Genomic DNA, 20546 nt, shown 5'->3' with positions numbered 1-20546 from the left:
AAGAGATTTCTGTGCTTAATTTTGTATCCTGCTGCTTTACCAAATTCATTGATTAGCTCTAGTAGTTTTTTGGTAACATCTTTAGAATTCTCTGTGTTTAGTATCATGTCATCTGCAAACAGAGACAGCTTTACTTCTTCTTTGCCAATTTGGATTCCTTTTATTTCTTTTTCTTCTCTGATTGCTGCAGCTAAAACTTCCAAAACTGTTTTGAATAATAGTGGTGAGAATGGGCAACCTTGTCTTTTTCCTGATCTTAGTGGAATTGGTTTCAGTTTTTCACCATTGAGGACGATGTTGGCTCTGCGTTTGTCATATATGGCCTTTATTATGTTGAGGTAAGTTCCCTCTATGCCTACTTTCTGGAGGGTTTTTATCATAGATGGGTGTTGAATTTGTCGAAAGCTTTTTCTGCATCTATTGAGATGATCATGTGGGTTTTCTCCTTCAATTTGTTAATATGGTGTATCACATTGATTGATTTGAGTATATTGAAGAATCCTTGCATTCCTGGGATAAATGCCAGTTGATCATAGTGTATGATCCTTTTAATGTGCTGTTGGATTCTGTTTGTTAGTATTTTGTTTAGGATTTTTACATCTATGTTCATCAGTGATATTGGCCTGTAGTTTTCTTTTTTTGTGACATCTTTGTCTGGTTTTGGTATCAGGGTGATGGTGGCCTCGTAGAATGAGTTTGGGAGTGTTCTTCCCTCTGCTATCTTTTGGAAGAATTTGAGAAGGATAGGTGTTAACTCTTTTCTAAATGTTTGATAGAATTCACCTCTGAAGCCATCTGGTCTTGGGCTTTTGTTTATTGGAAGATTTTTGTTTTTTTTGTTTTTTTTTTTGGCAGTATGTGGGCCTCTCACTGTTGTGGCCTCTCCCATTGCAGAGCACAGGCTCTGGACGTGCAGGCTCAGTGGCCATGGCTCACAGGCCCAGCCGCTCCGCGGCACATGGGATCCTCCCAGACCAGGTCACGAACCCGTGTCCCCTGCCTCGGCAGGCGGACTCTCAACCACTGCGCCACCAGGGAAGCCCTATTGGAAGATTTTTAATCACAGTTTCAATTTCAGTGCTTGTGATTGGTCTGTTCATATTTTCTATTTCTTCCTGGTTCAGTCTCGGAAGGTTTTGCGTTTCTAAGATTTGTCCATTTCTTTAAGTTTGTCCACTTTATTGGCATATAGTTGCTTGTAGTAATCTCTCATGATCCTTTGTATTTCTGCAGTATCAGTTGTTACTTCTCCTTTTTCATTTCTAATTCTGTTGATTAGAGTCTTCCTTTTTTCTTGATGAGTCTGGCTAATGGTTTATCAGTTTTATTTATCTTCTCAAAGAACCATCTTTTAGTTTTATTGATCTTTGCTATTGTTTCCTTCATTTCTTTTCCTTTTATTTCTGATTTGATCTTTATGATTACTTTCCTTCTGCTAACTTTGGGGTTTTTTTGTTCTTCTTTCTCTAATTGTGTTAGTTGTAAGTTTGGGCTGTTTATTTGAGATGTTTCTTGTTTCTTAAGGTAGGATTGTATTGCTATAAACTTCCGTCTTAGAACTGCTTTTGCTGCATTCCTTATGTTTTGGGTCGTCGTGTTTTCATTGTCATTTGTTTCTAGGTATTTTTTGATTTTCTCTTTGATTTCTTCAGTGATCTGTTGGTTATTAAGTAGTGTATTGTTTAGCCTCCATGTGTTTGTATTTTATACAGATTTTTTCCTGTAATTGATATCTAGTCTCATAACTTTGTGGTTGGAAAAGATACTTGAAACAATTTCAGTTTTCTTAAATTTACCAAGGCTTGATTTGTGACCCAAGATATGATCTATCCTGGAGAATGTTCTATGAGCATTTGAGAAGAATATGTATTCTGTTGTTTTTGGATGGAATGTCTTGTAAATAGCAATTAAGTCCAATTTGTTTAATGTATCATTTAAAGGTTGTGTTTCCTTTTTTATTTTCATTTTGGACGATCTGTCCGTTGGTGAAAGTGGGGTGTTAAAGTCCCCTACTATGATTGTGTTACTGTCGATTTCCTCTTTTATAGCTGTTGGCAGTTGCCTTATGTATTGAGGTGCTCCTCCGTTGGGTGCAAATATATTTATAATTGTTATATCTTCTTCTTGGATTGATCCCTTGATCATTATAGTGTCCTTCTTTGTCTCTTGTAAAAGTCTTTGTTTTATAGTCTGTTTTGTCTGATGTGAGAAGTGCTACTCCAGCTTTGTTTCCATTTTCATGGAATATCTTTTTCCATACCCTCACTTTCAGTCTGTATGTGTCCCTGGGTCTGAAGTGGGTTTCTTGTTGACAGCATATATATGGGTCTTGTTTTTGTCTCCCTTCAACCAGTCTATGTCTTTTGGTTGGAGCATTTAATCCATTTACATTTAAGGTAATTATCGATATGTATGTTCCTATTACCATTTTCGTAATTGTTTTGGGTTTGTTATTTTAGGTCTTTTCCTTCTCTTGTGTTTCCTCCCTAGAGAAGTTCCTTTAGCATTTGTTGTAAAGCTAGTTGGTGGTGCTGAATTGTCTTAGCTTTGCTTGTCTGTAAAGGTTTTAATTTCTCCGTCAAATCTGAATGAGATCATTGCTGGGTAGAGTAATCTTGGTTGTAGATTTTTCCCTTTCATCACGTTAAATATATCCTGCCACTCCCTTCTGTCTTGCAGAGTTTTTGCTGAAAGATCAGCTGTTAACCTTATGGGGATTCCCTTATGTGTTATTTGTTGGTTTTCCCTTGCTGCTTTTAATATTTTTTCTTTGTATTTAATTTTTGATAGTTTGATCAATATGTGTCTTGGTGTATTTCTCATTGAATTTATCCTGTATGGGACTCTCTGTGCTTCCTGGACTTGACTATTTCCTTTCCCATATTAGGGAAGTTTTCAACTATAATCTCTTCAAATATTTTCTCAGTCCCTTTCTTTTTCTCTTCTTCTTCTGGGACCTCTATGTTTCGAATGTTGGTGCATTTAATGTTTTCCCAGAAGTCTCTGAGACTGTCCTCAATTCTTTTCATTCTATTTTCTTTATTCTGCTCTACAGTACTTATTTCCACTATTTTATTTTCCAGGTCACTTATCCGTTCTTCTGCCTCAGTTAATCTGCTACTGATCCTTTGTAGAGAATTTTTAATTTCATTTATTGTGTTGTTCATCATTGTTTGTTTGCTCTTTAGTTCTTCTAGGTCGGTGTTAAACATTTCTTGTATTTTCTCCATTCTATTTCCAAGATTGTGGATCATCTTTTCTATCATTATTCCGAATTCTTTTTCAGGTAGACTGCCTATTCCCTCTTCATTTGTTAGGTCTGGTGGGTTTTTACCTTGCTTCTTCATGTGCTGTGTGTTTCTGTGTCTTCTCATTGTGCTTAACTTACTGTATTTGAGGTCTCCTTTTCGCAGGCTGCCGGTTCGTAGTTCCCATTGCTTTTGGTGTCTGCCCCAAGTGGCTAAGGCTGGTTCAGTGGTTTGTGTAGGCTTCCTGCTGGAGGGGACTAGTGCCTGTGTTCTGGTGGATGAGGCTGGATCTTTTCTTTCTGTTGGGTAGGTCCACATCTGGTAGTGTGTTTTGGGGTGTCTGTGACCTTATTATGATTTTTGGCAGCCTCTCTGCTAATGGGTGGGGTTTTGTTCCTGTCTTGCTAGTTGTTTGGCATAGGGTGTCCAGCACTGTACCTTGCTGGTCATTGAGTGGAGCTGGGTCGTGGCGTTGAGATGGAGTTCTCTGGGATATTTTTGCCATTTGATATGACATGGAGCTGGGAGGTCTCTTGTGGACCAGTGTCCTGAAATTGGCTCTCCCACCTCAGAGGCATAGCCCTGATGCCTGGCCAAAGCACCAACAGCCTGTTATCCACACGGCTCAGCACAATAGGGGGGAAAAAAGAAAGAAAGAAAGAAAAAGATAAAATAAAATGAAATGAAATTTAATGAAATAAAATAACGGTATTAAATTAAAAAATAATTATTAAAAAATTTTTAAAGTAATAAAGAAAGAAGGAAAGAATAGAGCACCCAAACCTAAAAACAAATCCACCAATGATAAGAAGCACTAAAATCTATACTAAAATAAAGAAAAAACACGGACAGAAAGAACCCTAGGACAACTAATAAAAGCAAAGCTATACAGACAAAATCACATACAGAAGCCTACACACTCAGAAAAAGATAAAAAGGGAAAAAATATATATATATATATTGTTGCTCCCAAAGTTCCACCTCCTTGATTTGGGATGATTCATTGTCTATCTAGGTATTCCACAGATGCAGGGTACATCAAGTTGATTGTGGAGATTTACTCCGCTGCTTCTGAGGCTGCTGGGAGAGATTTCCCTTTCCCTTCTTTGTTCTCACAGTTCCTGGGGTTCAGCTTTGGATTTGGCCCCGCCTCTGCATGTAGGTCACCTGAGGGCATCTGTTCTTCACTCAGACAGGACGGGGTTAAAGGAGCAGCTATTCGGGGGCTCTGGCTCACTCAGGCCGGGGGGAGGCAGGGGTACGGAATGCTGGGCAAGCCTGTGGCGTCAGAGGCCAGCATGACGTTGTAGCAGCCTGAGGCACACCATGTGTTCTCCCGGGGAAGTTGTCCCTGGATCACGGGACCCTGGCAGTGGCAGGCTGCACAGCTCCCAGGAGGGGAGATGTGGAGAGTGACCTGTGCTTGCACACAGGCTTCTTGGTGGCTGCAACAGCAGCCTTAGCGTCTCATGCCCATCTCTGGGGTCCGCGCTGATAGCCACGGCTCACGCCCATCTCTGGAGCTCCTTTAAGCAGCACTCTTAATCCCCTCTCCTTGCACACCCCTAAACAACGTGGCAAGAAAAAGTGTCTTGCCTCTTCGGCAGCTTCAGACCTTTTCCCAGACTCCCTCCCGGCTAGCTGTGGCACACTAGCCCTCTTTAGGCTCTGTTCATGCAGCCAACCCCAGTCCTCATCCAACCGAAGCCCAAGCCTCAGCTCCCCGCTCCCACCCGCCCCGGGGGGTGAGCAGAGAAGCCTCTCGTGCTGGTGAGTGCTGGTCAACGCCGATCCTCTGTGCGGGAATCTCCCCACTTTGCCCTCCACACCCCTGTTGCTGCGCTCTCCTCCATGGCTCTGAAGCTCCCCCCTCCGCCACTCGCAGTCTCCACCCACGAAGGGTCTTCCTAGTGTGTGGAAACCTTTCCTCCTTCACAGCTCCCTCCCACTGGTGCAGGTCCCATCCCTATTCTTTTGTCTCTGTTTTTTCTTTTTTCTTTTGCCCTACCCAGGTACATGGGGGAGTTTCTTGCCTTTTGGGAGGTTTTAGGTCTTCTGCTGGCATTCAGGAGATGGTCTGTAGGGGTTGTTCCACGTGTAGATGTATTTCTGATGTGTCTGTGGGGAGGAAGGTGATCTCCATGTCTTACTCTTCCGCCATCTTGAATCCCTTCTCTATACTGTAGTTTTGACTGTCTTATGGTTTTAAAAATGCAGCCATATAGTAAATCTTTTAGTTAAGTTCATTTTGCTTAACTTTGAGACTTAATCTATGTTGGTACCTATGTTTGTAGACTGTTCATTTTCACTGCTGTATAATATTTCCCCATATGGATATATCATATCCATTCTACTGTTATAGTTCACATTCTCCACATCATCTAGTATTTTACATGTAAATGATGTATGTGTACACACATGTGTAAACCAGCTTTATTTATATCTAACTTACATGTAAGAAAAAAGACTGATATTAAATAGACAGGTTGATGAGTTTTGACAAATATATACACCCATGTGACCACAATCGAGATATAGAACATTTCTATCATCCCTCAAAAATTGCCTTTGCACATTGGCAGTAAATTATCCTATCACCTACATTGAGGAACCACTGATCTCACTGAATTACTTTTGCCTATTCTAGAATTTCATATAAATTGAATCATACAGCAAGTAACGTTTTGTGTCCGATATCTTTTATTCAACCTGATGTTTATGAGATGCATCCATGTGGCTGCATGTCAGTTTGTTGTTTTGTCTGTTGAATGTTATTCTTTTGTGTGATTCTCCCACAGCTTCTTTAACTTTTTTATGTTTACATACATTTGGGTGGTTTTTCTTTTCATCTACATGTATGTCTGTTGAATATATACTTAGGAGTAGCGTTGCTGTCATAGTATATGCTTATCTTGCACTTTGGTGGGTAATGCAAAGTGGTTCTCATCATTGAGTAGTTATGCTCACTTATGTTAACACTAGCAGTGTTAACTAGTGCATTTCTTTTGTCTCATAGCCTCAACAGAATTTCGTTATTTAAAAAATTTTAGCCATACAGGTGGGCGGGTAGTTATATTTCATTGCGATTTTAATTTGTATTTTCTGATGATTAATGAAATCGAGTACCTTTTAACGCATTTATTGGTCATTGACCATGTTTCTATCTTCTTTTATGTGGTGCCTTTTGGAGTCATTTACCCATTTTGAGGGAGGGGGGTTGTTGTTTTGAATTGCATTTTCTGTGTTTTATAATGATTTTTAAGAGCTATTGATGCACCATGAGTTTGAGCCCTTTGTCGAATATATATTTTCCTCTTCTACATACTGCTCTTTTATTCTTTGATGGTGACTTTTAATGAACGAAAGTTCTTTAATTTAGTCAGATTTACCATTACTTTCCTTTAGAGTTAGAATTTTTCATATGTTAAGACACAGAAGATAATTCTGTTTTATTATCTTCTAGCTTTATTGTTTGGCCTATCATGTTGGGATTTATAATCCACCTTTTTTTTTTTTTTTTTTTTTTTTTGCGGTACGTGGGCCTCTCACTGTTGTGGCCTCTCCGGTTGCAGAGCACAGGCTCCGGACGCGCAGGCTTAGCAGCCATGGCTCACGGGCCTAGCTGCTCCGCGGCATGTGGGATCTTCCCGGACCGGGGCACGAACCCATGTCCCCTGCATCGGCAGGCGGACTCTCAACCACTGTGCCACCAGGGAAGCCCCTATAATCTACCTTTAATTGATTTCTAGGTATAGTTTGAGGTAGGAGTACTTTTTTTTTTAATACCAAGTGGATATCCAAGTCATCTTCTTATTAAAGACATGCTTTGCTCATTGCTCAAGATTGACATCTTTGTTTTAACTTAAATGAATATTGGGTGCCTTTATGCCCATTCTACTTCACTAATCTATATATCTGTCCTTTTATCAGTAATGTAGTGTCTTCATTACCATAGCTTTAAAAATAAATCCTGATACCTAGCAGAGCAAGTCTTCTCACTTTCTTTTTCAGGTGTCTTAGTTATTCTTGGTCTTTTGCTTTTTCTTATAAATTTAAAGATCAACTTGTTAAATTCCACCTAGATGCCCACCCCTGTAACTCTTTTGATTGGGATTACATTGATTCTACAAATGAACATAGGCAGTGTTGACATCTTTGCAGTATTCAGTCTTCCATATATTCCTCCATTTAATTAGATTTTCTTTAATTTTCTCAGGAATGGTTTCTCAGGACTGAGGTCTTACAAATCTTTTGTTAGATTTAATCCTGGGTTTTTATATTTTTCTGATACTTTTGTATATGGTATCACTTCTAATATTTCATTTTGTTCGCTAATATTTGGGAATATAGTTTATATTTTATATATCAACCCTATGAAGAGTAGGTTTGCTAAATTCATTTTTAAACAACTCTTTGAGGTATAATATTTGCATAATAAACTGTACCAATTCAAAGCATATAATTTGATGAGTTTTGAAAGATGTGTAAACCTATTAAATTATCACCACAATTAAGAAGTGGCAGTTCCATCAACCCTAAGCATTTCTTAGTGTCCTTCTACAGTCCATCCGTCTTCCATGCTCCCTTATAGAATCATATAGGATATACGTCTTTGTGCCAGGCTTCTTTCGCTGAGCATGATGATTTTGAGAGTTATTCATATTATTATGTTTAGTATTAATTTGTATCCTTTTATTAGTTCCCACCCCCAAGCTTGGTAGTAATCCCTTAGGTCCTTATACCACTATTTGTTTATCATTCACCTGTTGATGTACATTTAGTTTGCTTTAAGTTGTTGATTATTGAGGGTAAAACTGCTATGAAGAAAGACCAGAAAACTTTATTTCCCTGGAAATGTGTTTTCAATTCTTTTGAGTTTCTAGGATTGGATAGCTAGGAGCTTAAATTAACTTTATCAGAAAATGTCAAGCAGTATTCCAAAATGGATGTACCCTTTTGCGTTCCTGCTGGCAGTATTTAAACCTTTTATTTATTCAACATGCTGTCTAACACTTGGTGTTTACAGCCTTAAGTTTATCCATTCTAATGAGTCCGTATTTATTATCACATTTGTGTATCCTCTTATAAAGTGTCTATTTAAATTTTTGTCCATTTTTAAATTGAATCATTCCTATTAATAGATTGTATGTATTCTTTTTATATTTTAGAAACAAGTCATTTATCAGAAATATGTGACAGCATAAAGGTCCAACTTTTTTTTGGGAGGGTGTTGTATCTTATTTAAGAAATCTTTGCATACTTAAAGGTTGCAAAATTTTTCTTCTGTTGGTTTCCAGAAGGTTTAGAGTTTTAGTAGTAACATTTAGGCCTAAACTGCATTTCAAGTTAATTTTTGTATATGGTATGAAGTAATGGTTGATATTCATTTCTTTTTTTAAATTGAGCTATCCAGTTATTCCAGCAACACTTGTTGAAAAGACTATCCTTTCCCCATTGAATTGCCATGACATATTTTTTCAAAAATCACTGGACCATAGATGTGTGGGAGTATATGTGGACTTCTGTTTAATTCCATTGATTTATATGTCTGCCCTTTCACCAATACCACACAAATTTGATTGCTGTAGTTTTAGACTAAATATTGAAATCATATACGATAAATCTTCCAATTTTGTCTTTCTTTTAAATGTTCTGACCATTCCAAATTGTTCTTATTTGCATGTAAATTTTAGCATCACCTTGTTAATTTCTATAAAAAAGATCACTGGAATTTTGTTTGGGATTATGTTGACGCTGTATATCAATATGTGGAGAATTCACATCTTAACGATATTGAGTCTTCCAATCCATGAACATGATATATCTACTTCTTTAATTTTTCTCAGCAATGTTTTAGAGTTTTCAGTGTGCAGATCCTGCCCATATTTTGATAAATTTACCCCTTAGTGTTTCATGTTTCTTTATGCTCTTGTAAAAGTTATATTTTCAAACTATTTTTCCAATTGTTCATTGCTAGTATTTAGAAATACTATTGATTTTTAAAAATATTTCCCCCTATCCTGGTACCTTGCTAGACTGACTGACTTAGCAGTTTGAGAAGCTTTTAGGTAGATTTTTAAGGATTTCCTGTTGATTAGATACAGACTTCTGCTTATAAGAGGCCTTCCTTTCCAATCTGAATGTTTTTTTATTTCTTTCGCTTGTTGCACTGACTGCAACATATGAACTAATGTGTATATAACTAGTGAGCGCCCACCTCCTTGCCTTATTTCCAGTCTTAAGGAAAATGATTCAGTCTTTAATCTTTGATTATGATGTTGGTTTTTCATAAATGCCCTTTATTAGGTTGAGGAAGTTTTTTTCTATTCCTAGTTTGCTGAGAGTTTTTGTCATGAATGGATTTTGAATTTTGTCAATTGGTTTTTCTGAATCTATTGCTGTGAGAATGTGATTTTTCTCCTTTATTTTCTTAATTTGGTGAATTATATTAATTTTTCCGTGATAAACCAACTTTGCTTTCTTGTGGTAAATCTCACCTGGTCATAATATATTATCCTTTTTATGTATTGTTGGATTTGATTTGCTAATATTTTGTTAACGATTTTTGCATGTTAAATTTATAAGGAATATTTGTCTAATATTTATCTGTTGTTTTGTTTTTGACTGGCTGTGTATTAGTAATACTGGCCTTACTGAATGAACTAGGAAGTAGTCCTTCCTTTCCTATTTTCTGAAAAGGTTTACATAGAATTGGTATTATTCCTTCCTTAAATGTTTGGTGGAGCTCACCATTGCAGTATTTGGGCCTGGAGCTTTTTGTGGGTAGGTGATTAATTACTGAATTCAAATTTTCTAATAGATACAGGGATATTAAGATTTTCTATTCTTGTGTCCTATTTGATCATTTGTATCTCAAGGAATTTTTCCATTTCATGTAAATTGTTGAATTTACTGGCATAAAGTTTTTCTTAATAGTCTGTAATTATCCCTTTAATGTTTGTAGGATTTGTAGTGATGTTCTCTCTTTCATTCCCGATATTGGTAATTTGTCTCTTCTGTCTCTCATTCTTATTTTCCTTCCCTGAGGGTTATAAATTTTATTGATCTTTTCAAAGAACCAGCTTTTGGTTACCATTATTTTTAAATTTTGTTTATATTCTATTTCATTGGTTTCTGTTCTTTTATATAGATATAAATAAATAGATAACTACAACTACATATATATAGTCTTTCCTATAGTTACTTGGGCATATTTATATTTAAGAGAAGTTAAGGACACTGTCCTGATCCTTATATTTAAATGGAAAAATAGAACTCTTTCATATGGTAGTAGGTATTCATTACCTTCTGTTTCCACAGTGTTTTCCTCTGGCATTGCTGTTATGTTGTATTCTAATTAATTACCTGTAGTATTTCTCTCTCAAGGCTGTGAGATCTTTGAGAAAAGGTCTTATGTATTTTCAAATTATGCTCTTAGAGCCAGACAGATTTTTTATTCAATATTGTAAAGCTAAAGACAAAAGAAATCATAAATACTTGGGCAAATATGTTCATTTTACTTTTGTGAATTATAAATGTAAGAAGCAAACACTTGTAAAATCCAATAAAATCTCTTCCTTTAAGGCTATTTAAAAAAACACATTTATGGAATTTGGCCATTGTATTTGTTCATTAAAATCAAACTTATTTTTGAATATTGGTTTTTCTAACAAAAAGAATATATGTGCCTACAATTAATCCTTTACTCAAGATGGTAACATCTATTTTTACGTATTTTATCTATTTTTCCCTTTGCCTTAAGCTATTTCCGTGAGAGAAGAAATGTTCCCACCTCAACTGGAAAATCTATGACACAACAAAGTGAGTCTCAGCTTTTAAAGTCTGTAAATTAGTTAGTACTCATTTGATACTCTTACACGTGTTAAAATCATGATCAAGAAAGCAGCCCACCTGTGGAATAGGGAATAGTGGGAATAACTGTCTGCCAGGGTTCATAGTACTCCAGACACTTTTAAAGGTGAGTGAATGAAAGGCAGTAATATATACGCAGACTCCTGGAAATTTGCACATGCTAATGTAAAAAGATTTTTTTACCCAGGCTTCATTTATCATTAACCACAGTCGAAAGCATTTAACTAAATTATGTGGTTTCTGACAGTCTGAACTACAGGGCGTAGATTTATGGAAAGTAATTTTGCCATGGTAACAGGAAAGGGCTGACATTGCTCTGGTCAACTGCTCATTGACAGAGGCTTTTCTTTCTTTTTGAAAATTCTGCATGTACAAGTTCAGGAACATTCTTCTCAATGCTGTTAGCAAACACTTGACTACTGAACCTTTAAAAAAATTTGCCACAGCAGAAAATGCAAGTGTTGAGAATTCTTTCTTGTGGATCAATGTAATTCAGGGATTGTGGAAATTCTCTTGAAAGAATTTACTTACAGTTGCATTAATAGTTATGGTATTAGAGGGATTATATTAAGTGGATTCTGGCATTTTGAATGCTATAACATCTAGCTGTTATGTTAGTGAACTTTTAATGATCATTTGTTTAAAATTATAATAGAATTAAGATTAATTTTCTGCCATTAAAACTAATCTCTTATTTAGGAATTAACATTATAAACACACCATGACAATTTCCATTGTATGGGGAAATGTGCTTACTTATATTAACATGGATCCTATAGGTTAGCAAGGACAAATGTGACACATCACACTTTGAGAAACAGTGAGTAATGTGTTTTGGTTGTGAAGTGAGGGGTGTATACATTGAGAAAATCATGCTTAGAGTTGATTTGAGGGTAAGAATTATGAGCAGAATTTTGGACTCTCAGAGAATAAAGCTTAAGTTGTGATATTGCTATAAAATAATTAAACACATGCTTTTTTAAAACAATATTTCACATTATTCACATCTTTCTATTCTCATCCTATAATTCCCCCAAAAGATACGAATGAGGAGAATTCATCTTCCATTTTCCCTTATGGAGAGACCTTTCTCTTCCAGAGACTAGAAAATTCCAAGGTTAGTCCCGTACATTTTAATTTTTTTCCATATTCAATTCTTTGCTTTTCTGCCTATATATGCCTCTTCATTTTCCTTTAAGCTGTTTGAAGAATGTGTTATATTGAAGAAAGAAATTTCCATTCAGCGAAATTCTGCTCAGTAAAATCATGGCAGATTTATATCTTTAAAAATATATCACAGAAATACATTTCAATTTGATTTTAGGAATACAGATCAGTGGGTTTTCAAAATTTACCACAAGTTACTTAAAAAAAAAAAAAGAATAAGACAAACCCCTGTAAAAAGGAAAGGCAAACTGACAGAAGCTACTAGATTTTACTTTGCCTTATACCCAAATATAGACAGACTTCTAACTATTTACAAATCTTAATTATTCAGTTTATCACTTAGTCTTTCCTCTCCACTACTTGTTCTCTTTTGGTATTTTATTTCTTGGTCATGATGAAAGAGAAGTTGGAAGACAAAAAGTAAGTGGGAAAGTAAAAGTAAATAAATTTTATTCTTAGCATCTTCTGTTCTTCTTAGTTGAAATGATGAGTTATTAATGATTTAAATAAAATATTGAAAAAGGGATCAAAAGGCTACCATTTAATATAGTCACCCTAATTAAATTGTTTTTATTGAAAATTGATCTAAACAATTGACGTTTGTTTAATAAAACTAAACCCAGATACTGTGAATCTTTGTAGAATATTGCTCCCCTAAAAAAATGTGTATTTTTTTTTTATAGAAGAGATCCATAAAGAATGAATTTTGGACCCAGGAAGATACACTCAAAGGGGAAACAACTACTGAAAGAAACTCATTTTTTGTCAAATCAAGGTATGAGGACATGATTGATGATGATTAATTCTTTTGAATAAAATGTTATATAATATACAATGTTGAATTCTTGCTCATATTATATTTCTAAGAAAATAGTTTACATTGGTAAGTTCAAATCCTTTCTTTTGACAACAGCACTCATTTCAGTAATTGAATTTAGAGCCTGTAAATCGATTCTATAGTCTGTAGCACATTATTTTTGTCTTTTCCTAATTGAAACCATTCTCCCTTTCCCAAAGTGGCAAATATTTGGTGACCATGTTTGCACTTTAAAGATAGGAAGTTACCTTACTATGAAGAAGAAAGGGGCAGTGCCAAAAATGTCGCTATGTGAGGTGCATAATTTTTACAAATGTAAAGTATCCTTTTATTAGAAGTTCAGCATTGACAAGCAGCTTGAAAATTATCCAGTTATTTGGATCACACATGAGATTGAATAGCGTTTGTAAGGTACCAACTTAAATTTTATTTTTCTCTCAGCTTTATTAGCACTTGATGTAGTGCATCATTACCTAACATTTGTCTATGTTAACCTTTATTCTCCAGGGCTAACACTGTTGAGGGTTTCCTTAAGATGAGACTAAATAATTGAGAATCTTCAGTAGGCATTTGATATGAACTTACTACAGTGCAGAATGTGGAAGGGGCCAAGTTAAGTCCTTTAAGGTGGCAGTGATTTTTAGAATACCACGTCCAGAAGGATGTAATTTGACTCCTACGCATATCTGTTTCATTGATTAGCAAAAACTTCTTTGTAATGAGTTTTATTATGCATAAATGGCTGAGCCAATCTGTTTTGTCATTCCTTAAATCTATACGAATATACTTAGCAACTATGTGTCCCAGTAAATATTATATGTTATACAGCTTTTACCTTCTGAATGTACCCTGGCCCTTTCTTGTTTTCTAGTTAGCAATGTGGTGCAGTTTTTTTCTCATTAGTGATGCAAAATAATACTAAAGTTCTCACCAGTCAAATCTACTCTTTGTTTTATTACATTATGATGTAACATAGGGTCCTTGAAGTCAATTAGTGGAGAGTCAGAGAAGGGGCAACATGTGGAAATAAGATCTCTAGTACCTCTCTCCACGAGATAGTCGTTCATGATCTGGCCCATTAAGTGACTGGCCACTTACTGGTGCTGGTGAAGATGTTTAAATTGTGATGCAGAGAATATGGCAGTCTCCATCCTCACCACTCACACCCAACCCCCCAAATAAACAGGTCAGATTAAATGATACATAAGAAAAAATACACTACTTCTAGTAGTATTCAAATATGTGTTAGTATAATGAGAGATTTCTATTTTTCAGGAAGTTTTAAAAATTATCAGATGCGTTAATTGAACTCCACCATTTTTCCTGGCCTTAAATTTCTGTGATTGGTTGTTTATAAATAGAAAAAGTAACCAATGGCTTAAGTCACATAGAGCTGTGGGAAATATTAAAACCATTCTTTTTTCATTTAGCATATATGATAACAGGATGGAGAACGTAAGTGAAGACAAAGTAGAAGATATTTGGATACCTCGAGAGGACAAAAACAATCTTCCTGTAGACTCTGCTTCGGAATCAGAATATTCAACAGTAGAAGAATGCTTTCACAGTTTAAGAAGAAAACATTCAAAGCCATATAAATCTAGGACTCAAAAAGCAGTGAATTTTGTCCCTGTTAATAGGCACAGTTATCCACTAAGCTCAACAAGTGGAAAGGCTGATTCATCAATCATTTCCTCAAATGTAATATCTCCCTATGCCTGTTTTTATGGATCATCTGCAAGAAAGGTGAAATCAGGATGGCTTGACAAACTCTGTCCCCAAGGGTATGTATTTATTCTTTTTTGTTTTTTTTCCCCTAAGTGGCATATTTTTAAAAATTCAAGCGTATCCATTTCTAAACCTGCTAGGTTGCTGTTGCTCCTCCCCACCCCCCATGCATACAGAGACAGTTTGTAGGGACTTTCAATACACTTTTGCAAATGCTCTTCTTTAGATATAATGTGGGGCATGGGCCATGTGCTGTGTGGAATTCTGGGTTAAGGTTCTGCATAGCAAATTAAAACTGGAAGTCTGATTTCACATCTAGATCCTTAATGTTAGTTTCTAACTTTGCACCAAAATGCACTATCCTGTATCTCAATTTGTAGCAAAGAAAAACAACAGCGATTGAGTTTGTATTACTCAGCCCACGCTGTTTGGCCTTCGCTCTTCGCTCCCATTATAACAGCGTTCTGTTTGGGAATACAAGGCTTATTGTAGTTAGGGGAAAGTATGTCACTGTTACATTTTAGGCTTCACTGCTATTGATATATTGTTTTGAGTTTTGAATGTTGCACAAAAGGTCAGAGTCCCTTGAATATTATACTTTAAAAGCAGTTTTATCATTTCAGTTGTTGACAAAGAAACTTCTGTCCTTAAGCATTTTGCAGTACTGAGAAATCTTTGGGGAGGGATTATGTTTAATTAGAATTATTTTCTGACATCCTGAATTTTGAATGTCCTTTTGAAATATTTACTGGAAATGTTCCTCATGAATTATTAAATTATTTAGGGATTAAATCTCTTCTGTTTAAGTAGTTGTTGTGGTGAGTCCCTATGTTGTGCTGGTTTTCTCTACTCTTCCCCGAAAAGGTGTATCATTTCTAGAAAGCCTTGTTTTCTCCTAAAATAAATTTTATTAGCAAAAAAATTGCTAGAAGAAGCATCAGTTGACTAGTGGGAGAAGGAATGATATTTCTTAAGGAATCGAAAAAAAAAAGCTGAACCCTTTTGTGGTTAGTAATTACATGATTAATACTTTATAGGATTGCATCCCTTTAGCAAATTAGATGTTGACTAAACTGAAGCAGAGAACTTCTTAGCATCACATATTTTGTCTCACTCCTTTCTGGTTGCATTAGGATGACAAAGTAGTTAACTGTGTCTGCTTTTCATCAGTCATCGGTATTATTGGTAAATGCATAGTCAAATTGCACCGGTATGAGTCATTACTCAAATATACACACTGGTGGAATGAAACATTGAGCGGGAATAGTCTCAGGTCTTTCATTTCTGTAGAATTTAAATGATTAGGGAGATCCCAGTGCTCTCTCAAAGTATCACTGGAAGATTTAGCAGATTCTGCATACAGAGCCCCTAGCAGCTGTGGTTTCCTGAATGATCTCTGGTGGGTGGTACCTCGATCTTGATGGAGTTAGGTTAGTATGTTTATGTTGCAGGCACAGAGAAAGATTCACCATTACTGGCCACCTCTGGGATAGTTAGAACATTTTCTCTCTCTTTTTATCAGAACTCTGACTTTCCATCCTTTCTATTCTGAACCTGTCTAAGGTTAGAGGCTGTAATTTTTTGAGATTTTTATTTTTCCATTTTAGAGAAAATAATTGAGTTTTCTGACTTCAGAGTCTTTTTCCAGGTTACCAGGATGCAGCTAGGAAAGTAAACAAAGGAGCTTGTTATATCACCAAGAAATTAAAAAGCTCTTCTCCATGATTATATTGCTATGACTTAAAAGAAATATGTGTAACTGGCCAAGAAGCATGTATTTATTAGACCACAAGTGGAATCTCCATTTTTCCTTTTTTCTAGTTAGACTCTGTAGGCTATGGTGAGGGTGTTTAAGATGCTCATTAATTAGACAAAATGATGCCTACCCATTCCTTATGCAGAGGTTACTGAGCTTTGTTTAACTCATGGTCGCATGTCTCTTTGGTGCAGGTAGCACTGATTTTGATGGCATTCTGAATTCCACAGAGAAAGTATTAGTACACTTTTTCTGTAAAGGGTCAGATAATAAATACTTTAATCTTTACAGCCATATGGTGTCTGTGGGAGCTCAGCAACTCTGCAGTTGTAGCATGAAAGCAGCCACAGAGAATGTGTAAACTGATGAATGAGGCTGTGTTTCCATAAAACTTTATTTATAAACACATTTCATGGGCCAGGTTTGGCTTGTGGGCCATAGTAGCATAAAACAGATTTGAGGGTTAGCTGAAATCTTATACCAGCTTCCTCCATCTCCTTTGGGCCCCACATCGAAAATTATAACCTGATAGATTACGGAACAAGGAAACTACTTCATTATTCTATCAAATCTAGACATAATAAGAAGCAGGATCTCTCTTCGGGTACCTTTCTGCCCTGAATGCTCGTACCCAGAGAGCAGCATGACTTGTACCTTACTTCCCTCAAGTTCTTGCTCTAAAGTCTCCTTTGCACGAATCCCTGAACACCAAAGTTAATATTATCACTGCCCCTCCCTCACCACCCCATTACTCCCTTAATTATTTTTCTCATAGCTTATACACTTGATGATTTATTTGTTGCATATATGCTCCGTGGGGACAGTCATCTATATTGGTTTTTGTTTACTGTGGTATCCTCAGCAACTAGAAGATTGCCTAGCAAGTGGTAGATATTCTTAGTGTTTGTTGTTGAATGAATTAGTAAAAACAAACTAGTGTTAGACATAGTTTTTTCTTTCAATCTTTCTAAAACAGCTATTTTTTAATTTATAGGGATCTTGTAGTAAAAACTAAACTCCAGACACTGTATTGGTTGGAAATCTGCTGGTGCCGTTGATAGTGCTGGTGTACATTAACAGAGCAGTGAACTCTCAGTGCATTTATTTAAATTCTGTTTCCCCCTATAGACATATAGGAAACCCTTTTGACTTTTTAACCTGCTGTTTTCTGTATGTGAGGACATGTGTTGTCAAAACACAGTTTACAAACAAATAGTGGGAATTCCCTGCTCTGTCCAGTATTTAGGACTCTGTGCTCTCACTGCTGTGGGCTCGGGTTCAATCCCTGTTCAGGGAACTAAGATCCCACAAGATACGCCACAAAAAAAAAAAAAAAAAAAAAAAGCCATACTTGGTTATCCTTCTCCAAATAGTGTTGGAAACTGTCCTCAGTCATGAGTGACATTAAACAAAGTAATAAAATTCATAATCTGGATTTATTTCATGTGACTGAGTGTCTGTTTGCTTTGAAATGGAAATGCCAGTTCTGAATCAATGCACAGTATGTGAAAACTGCCCAATATTTAGTAAGAAAATAATTGGATAACACCATGCAACTAGAGAAATATGGAAACATTTCCAGCTGAGCTTAAAGTATGAACATTTATTTAACTATTAGAATGATCTAATTATAATATAGCCTTATACTGTTGGTTTAAAAAATTGTATGGAAAAAACTTGATAAAATGTTGAACTTGGGTTTGTTGTTAGTGTTTCAAACAGGTGAGGCAGATGAGAAACTTAATAAATGGTCTTGCGTTAAAAAAACCTCACTGGGTTTTGAAGATAAAAAAACAAGTCTCTTTCCTTCCCCTTTCCTATCTGCAACTAATACGCTCAAGCTTTTCAGCAAGTCTGAGTAGATGCAAATATGGAAGACTGGATAGAATTTATTCCAGAATTTCCTGAATGTGCAACTCAGAGGAAGAATCCTGTGAGTTTCTGTAAATCAAAGAGAACATGGTTGAATGTGCCACACCCCTTCTAGGAGAACCAGGTATTGAAATATCCAAGAATATCTGCAACTAGGAAACGCTTTTGACTTTTTAACCTGCTGTTTTCTAAAGATGTTTGTGTGTTTGGTATCACACACTGAGCATAGTTATAAAAACCGCAATATATCTTGAGGAATTCATATTTTTACTTGACAAGATGTTTTAGAACATTTTTTCTTACTCAGCTAAATTCCTCTTTTAAAAAATTAATGTTTTTAACCATAGGGAAGCATTGTGTGGTAATGTCAGTCCGGGACAGCAGGAGCTGAACATGCAAGGTTAACTCAGAAATTTGTGTATATAATATGCTCAAGAATTTCTGGACGAATACAAGGATAAGCAAGATATGTTCCTGGCCTTTTTTGTATCTTCCACTTTGGGCAGAAAAAAATATAAATAAAAATAAATTTGAAAGATAACGTATAATAATTGGTACAGAAAGGTCCACAAAATACAGAATCATGAGGTTACAGAGGGGTTGAGAAAACATTTCTTCAGAGATCTTCTAAGGAGGAGAAATAGCAGCTCGACTGACCTTCGGAAAATGGATACCGTTTCAACTGGAGTTTTTAGATGAAATACTATTCAGGCTAGAGGGAGTGAAAAGGCACTGATGTCAGTGATATCTGGATGTCCTGAAGTCTATGAGATAAATAGAGGGGTTAGCTGAGGTTATTTTATGGAAGACACAAGTTAGGCTCTAGGACCAGGAGGGAGAAACTGTCAGAGAATTACATGTCCAGGTTGAACACAGAACTAGGGAAAATGAAAAAGCCAGTGATCAAATACCAAAACAGGGGTCAAATTCCAAACAGTGATTGAGAGATCACTTAGAAGCCACCCATGACTTGGAGGGAGATCAGAACTTATACTGTTGGTTCCTTTGTCAGTGGCTGACTTTCCAGCCTGTGCCCAGAATCTCCAAGGCTGCTTTAGTGGAGCAGTTTTCCACCTGCTCCATAAGTGTGTGAGGGCCTCAAGCCTCCTGGGAGTGCTGTCCTGCGGCCAGCCTTTCAGTGAAAAGCAGTTGTAGTGGAAAGTTGACAAGTCTCTCTATCTGACCAGGGTTTTCTATATCAATCAGTGTGTTGAACTTAAAGTTGAATCTTAAATCTCTGATAAAAAGTATCTTTTTATACTGGTGAACTAGTTGGCCTTTTCTCTCAAATCACACATAACTTGTGAAGACCATGCCAAGCAAATAAAAGGCTTCCATATTTTATTTGTAATTTGAGGGAAAAATTCTTAGTTTTAGTGTTTATTAAAATAACATGGCTAATTTCAGTCAGTCTAGCTGCAGAGAAGTGAATGAGGGTGTTGGAATCAGGCAGAAATTAGAATTGTCAAGCTATCGCTCATTTGCTGTGTGACTCAATGTCTCAGAACTGCTGTTTCCCACACATAAAAGTGTAAGGTCAAGGCTTCCTCTGTGGGATCAGTTGGAAAAGTAGGTTAACATTGGGTCTGACTACAGAGCCCCTTAAGCAGGGCTCAGTAAACCTCAGCTTGCTTTCTTTTCAGAAGAGCATCATTTCATTTCAGGTGACCTTTGATAATGTTACCAAAAGTAAGTTCTAGTCAGTTCTTACCTTGGTAACTATAAGGTAAAGAAATCATATGTTCACATTAAACCTTCAAAATTAAGTTTTTTAGTGGTTATAAAAGCACATGGTTTAAAGCATCTGAAAGTTCTGTATGACTTATTAAGAAAAAATAGCTGGAGAGAGGGGAAGTTGGATAAAGACAGTCAAAAGGTCCAAACTTCCAGTTTATAAGATAAATAAGTACTTGTAATATATAACATGATAGATATAATGAACACTGCTGTATGTTCTATATGAAAGAGTAAAACCTAAGAGTTCCCATCACAAGGAGATTTTTTTTAATATTTAATGTTGCATTTGTATGAGATGATGGATGTTCACTAAACTTACTGTGATAATCATTTCATGATGTATGTAAGT

The 20546-nt window shown here is 36.1% G+C and overlaps 1 protein-coding gene across 3 annotated transcripts in view; it reads left to right on the top strand.

Moving 5' to 3' along the window:
* The window catches only part of ARAP2 (ArfGAP with RhoGAP domain, ankyrin repeat and PH domain 2), a 199542-nt gene that overhangs the window by 22714 nt on the left and 156282 nt on the right, over positions 1–20546 (top strand). For all 3 annotated transcript variants that reach the window (XM_067735692.1, XM_067735690.1, XM_067735691.1), the window contains 4 exons: positions 11011–11069; positions 12161–12237; positions 12971–13062; positions 14535–14888. In XM_067735692.1, the coding sequence (XP_067591793.1) occupies positions 11011–11069; positions 12161–12237; positions 12971–13062; positions 14535–14888 (582 nt within the window). The remainder of the gene's footprint in view (positions 1–11010; positions 11070–12160; positions 12238–12970; positions 13063–14534; positions 14889–20546) is intronic.

Source organism: Pseudorca crassidens, chromosome 4, assembly GCF_039906515.1.
Source record: "Pseudorca crassidens isolate mPseCra1 chromosome 4, mPseCra1.hap1, whole genome shotgun sequence".
Lineage (NCBI taxonomy): Eukaryota > Metazoa > Chordata > Mammalia > Artiodactyla > Delphinidae > Pseudorca > Pseudorca crassidens.
This window is presented reverse-complemented; position numbering and strand designations above follow the sequence as displayed.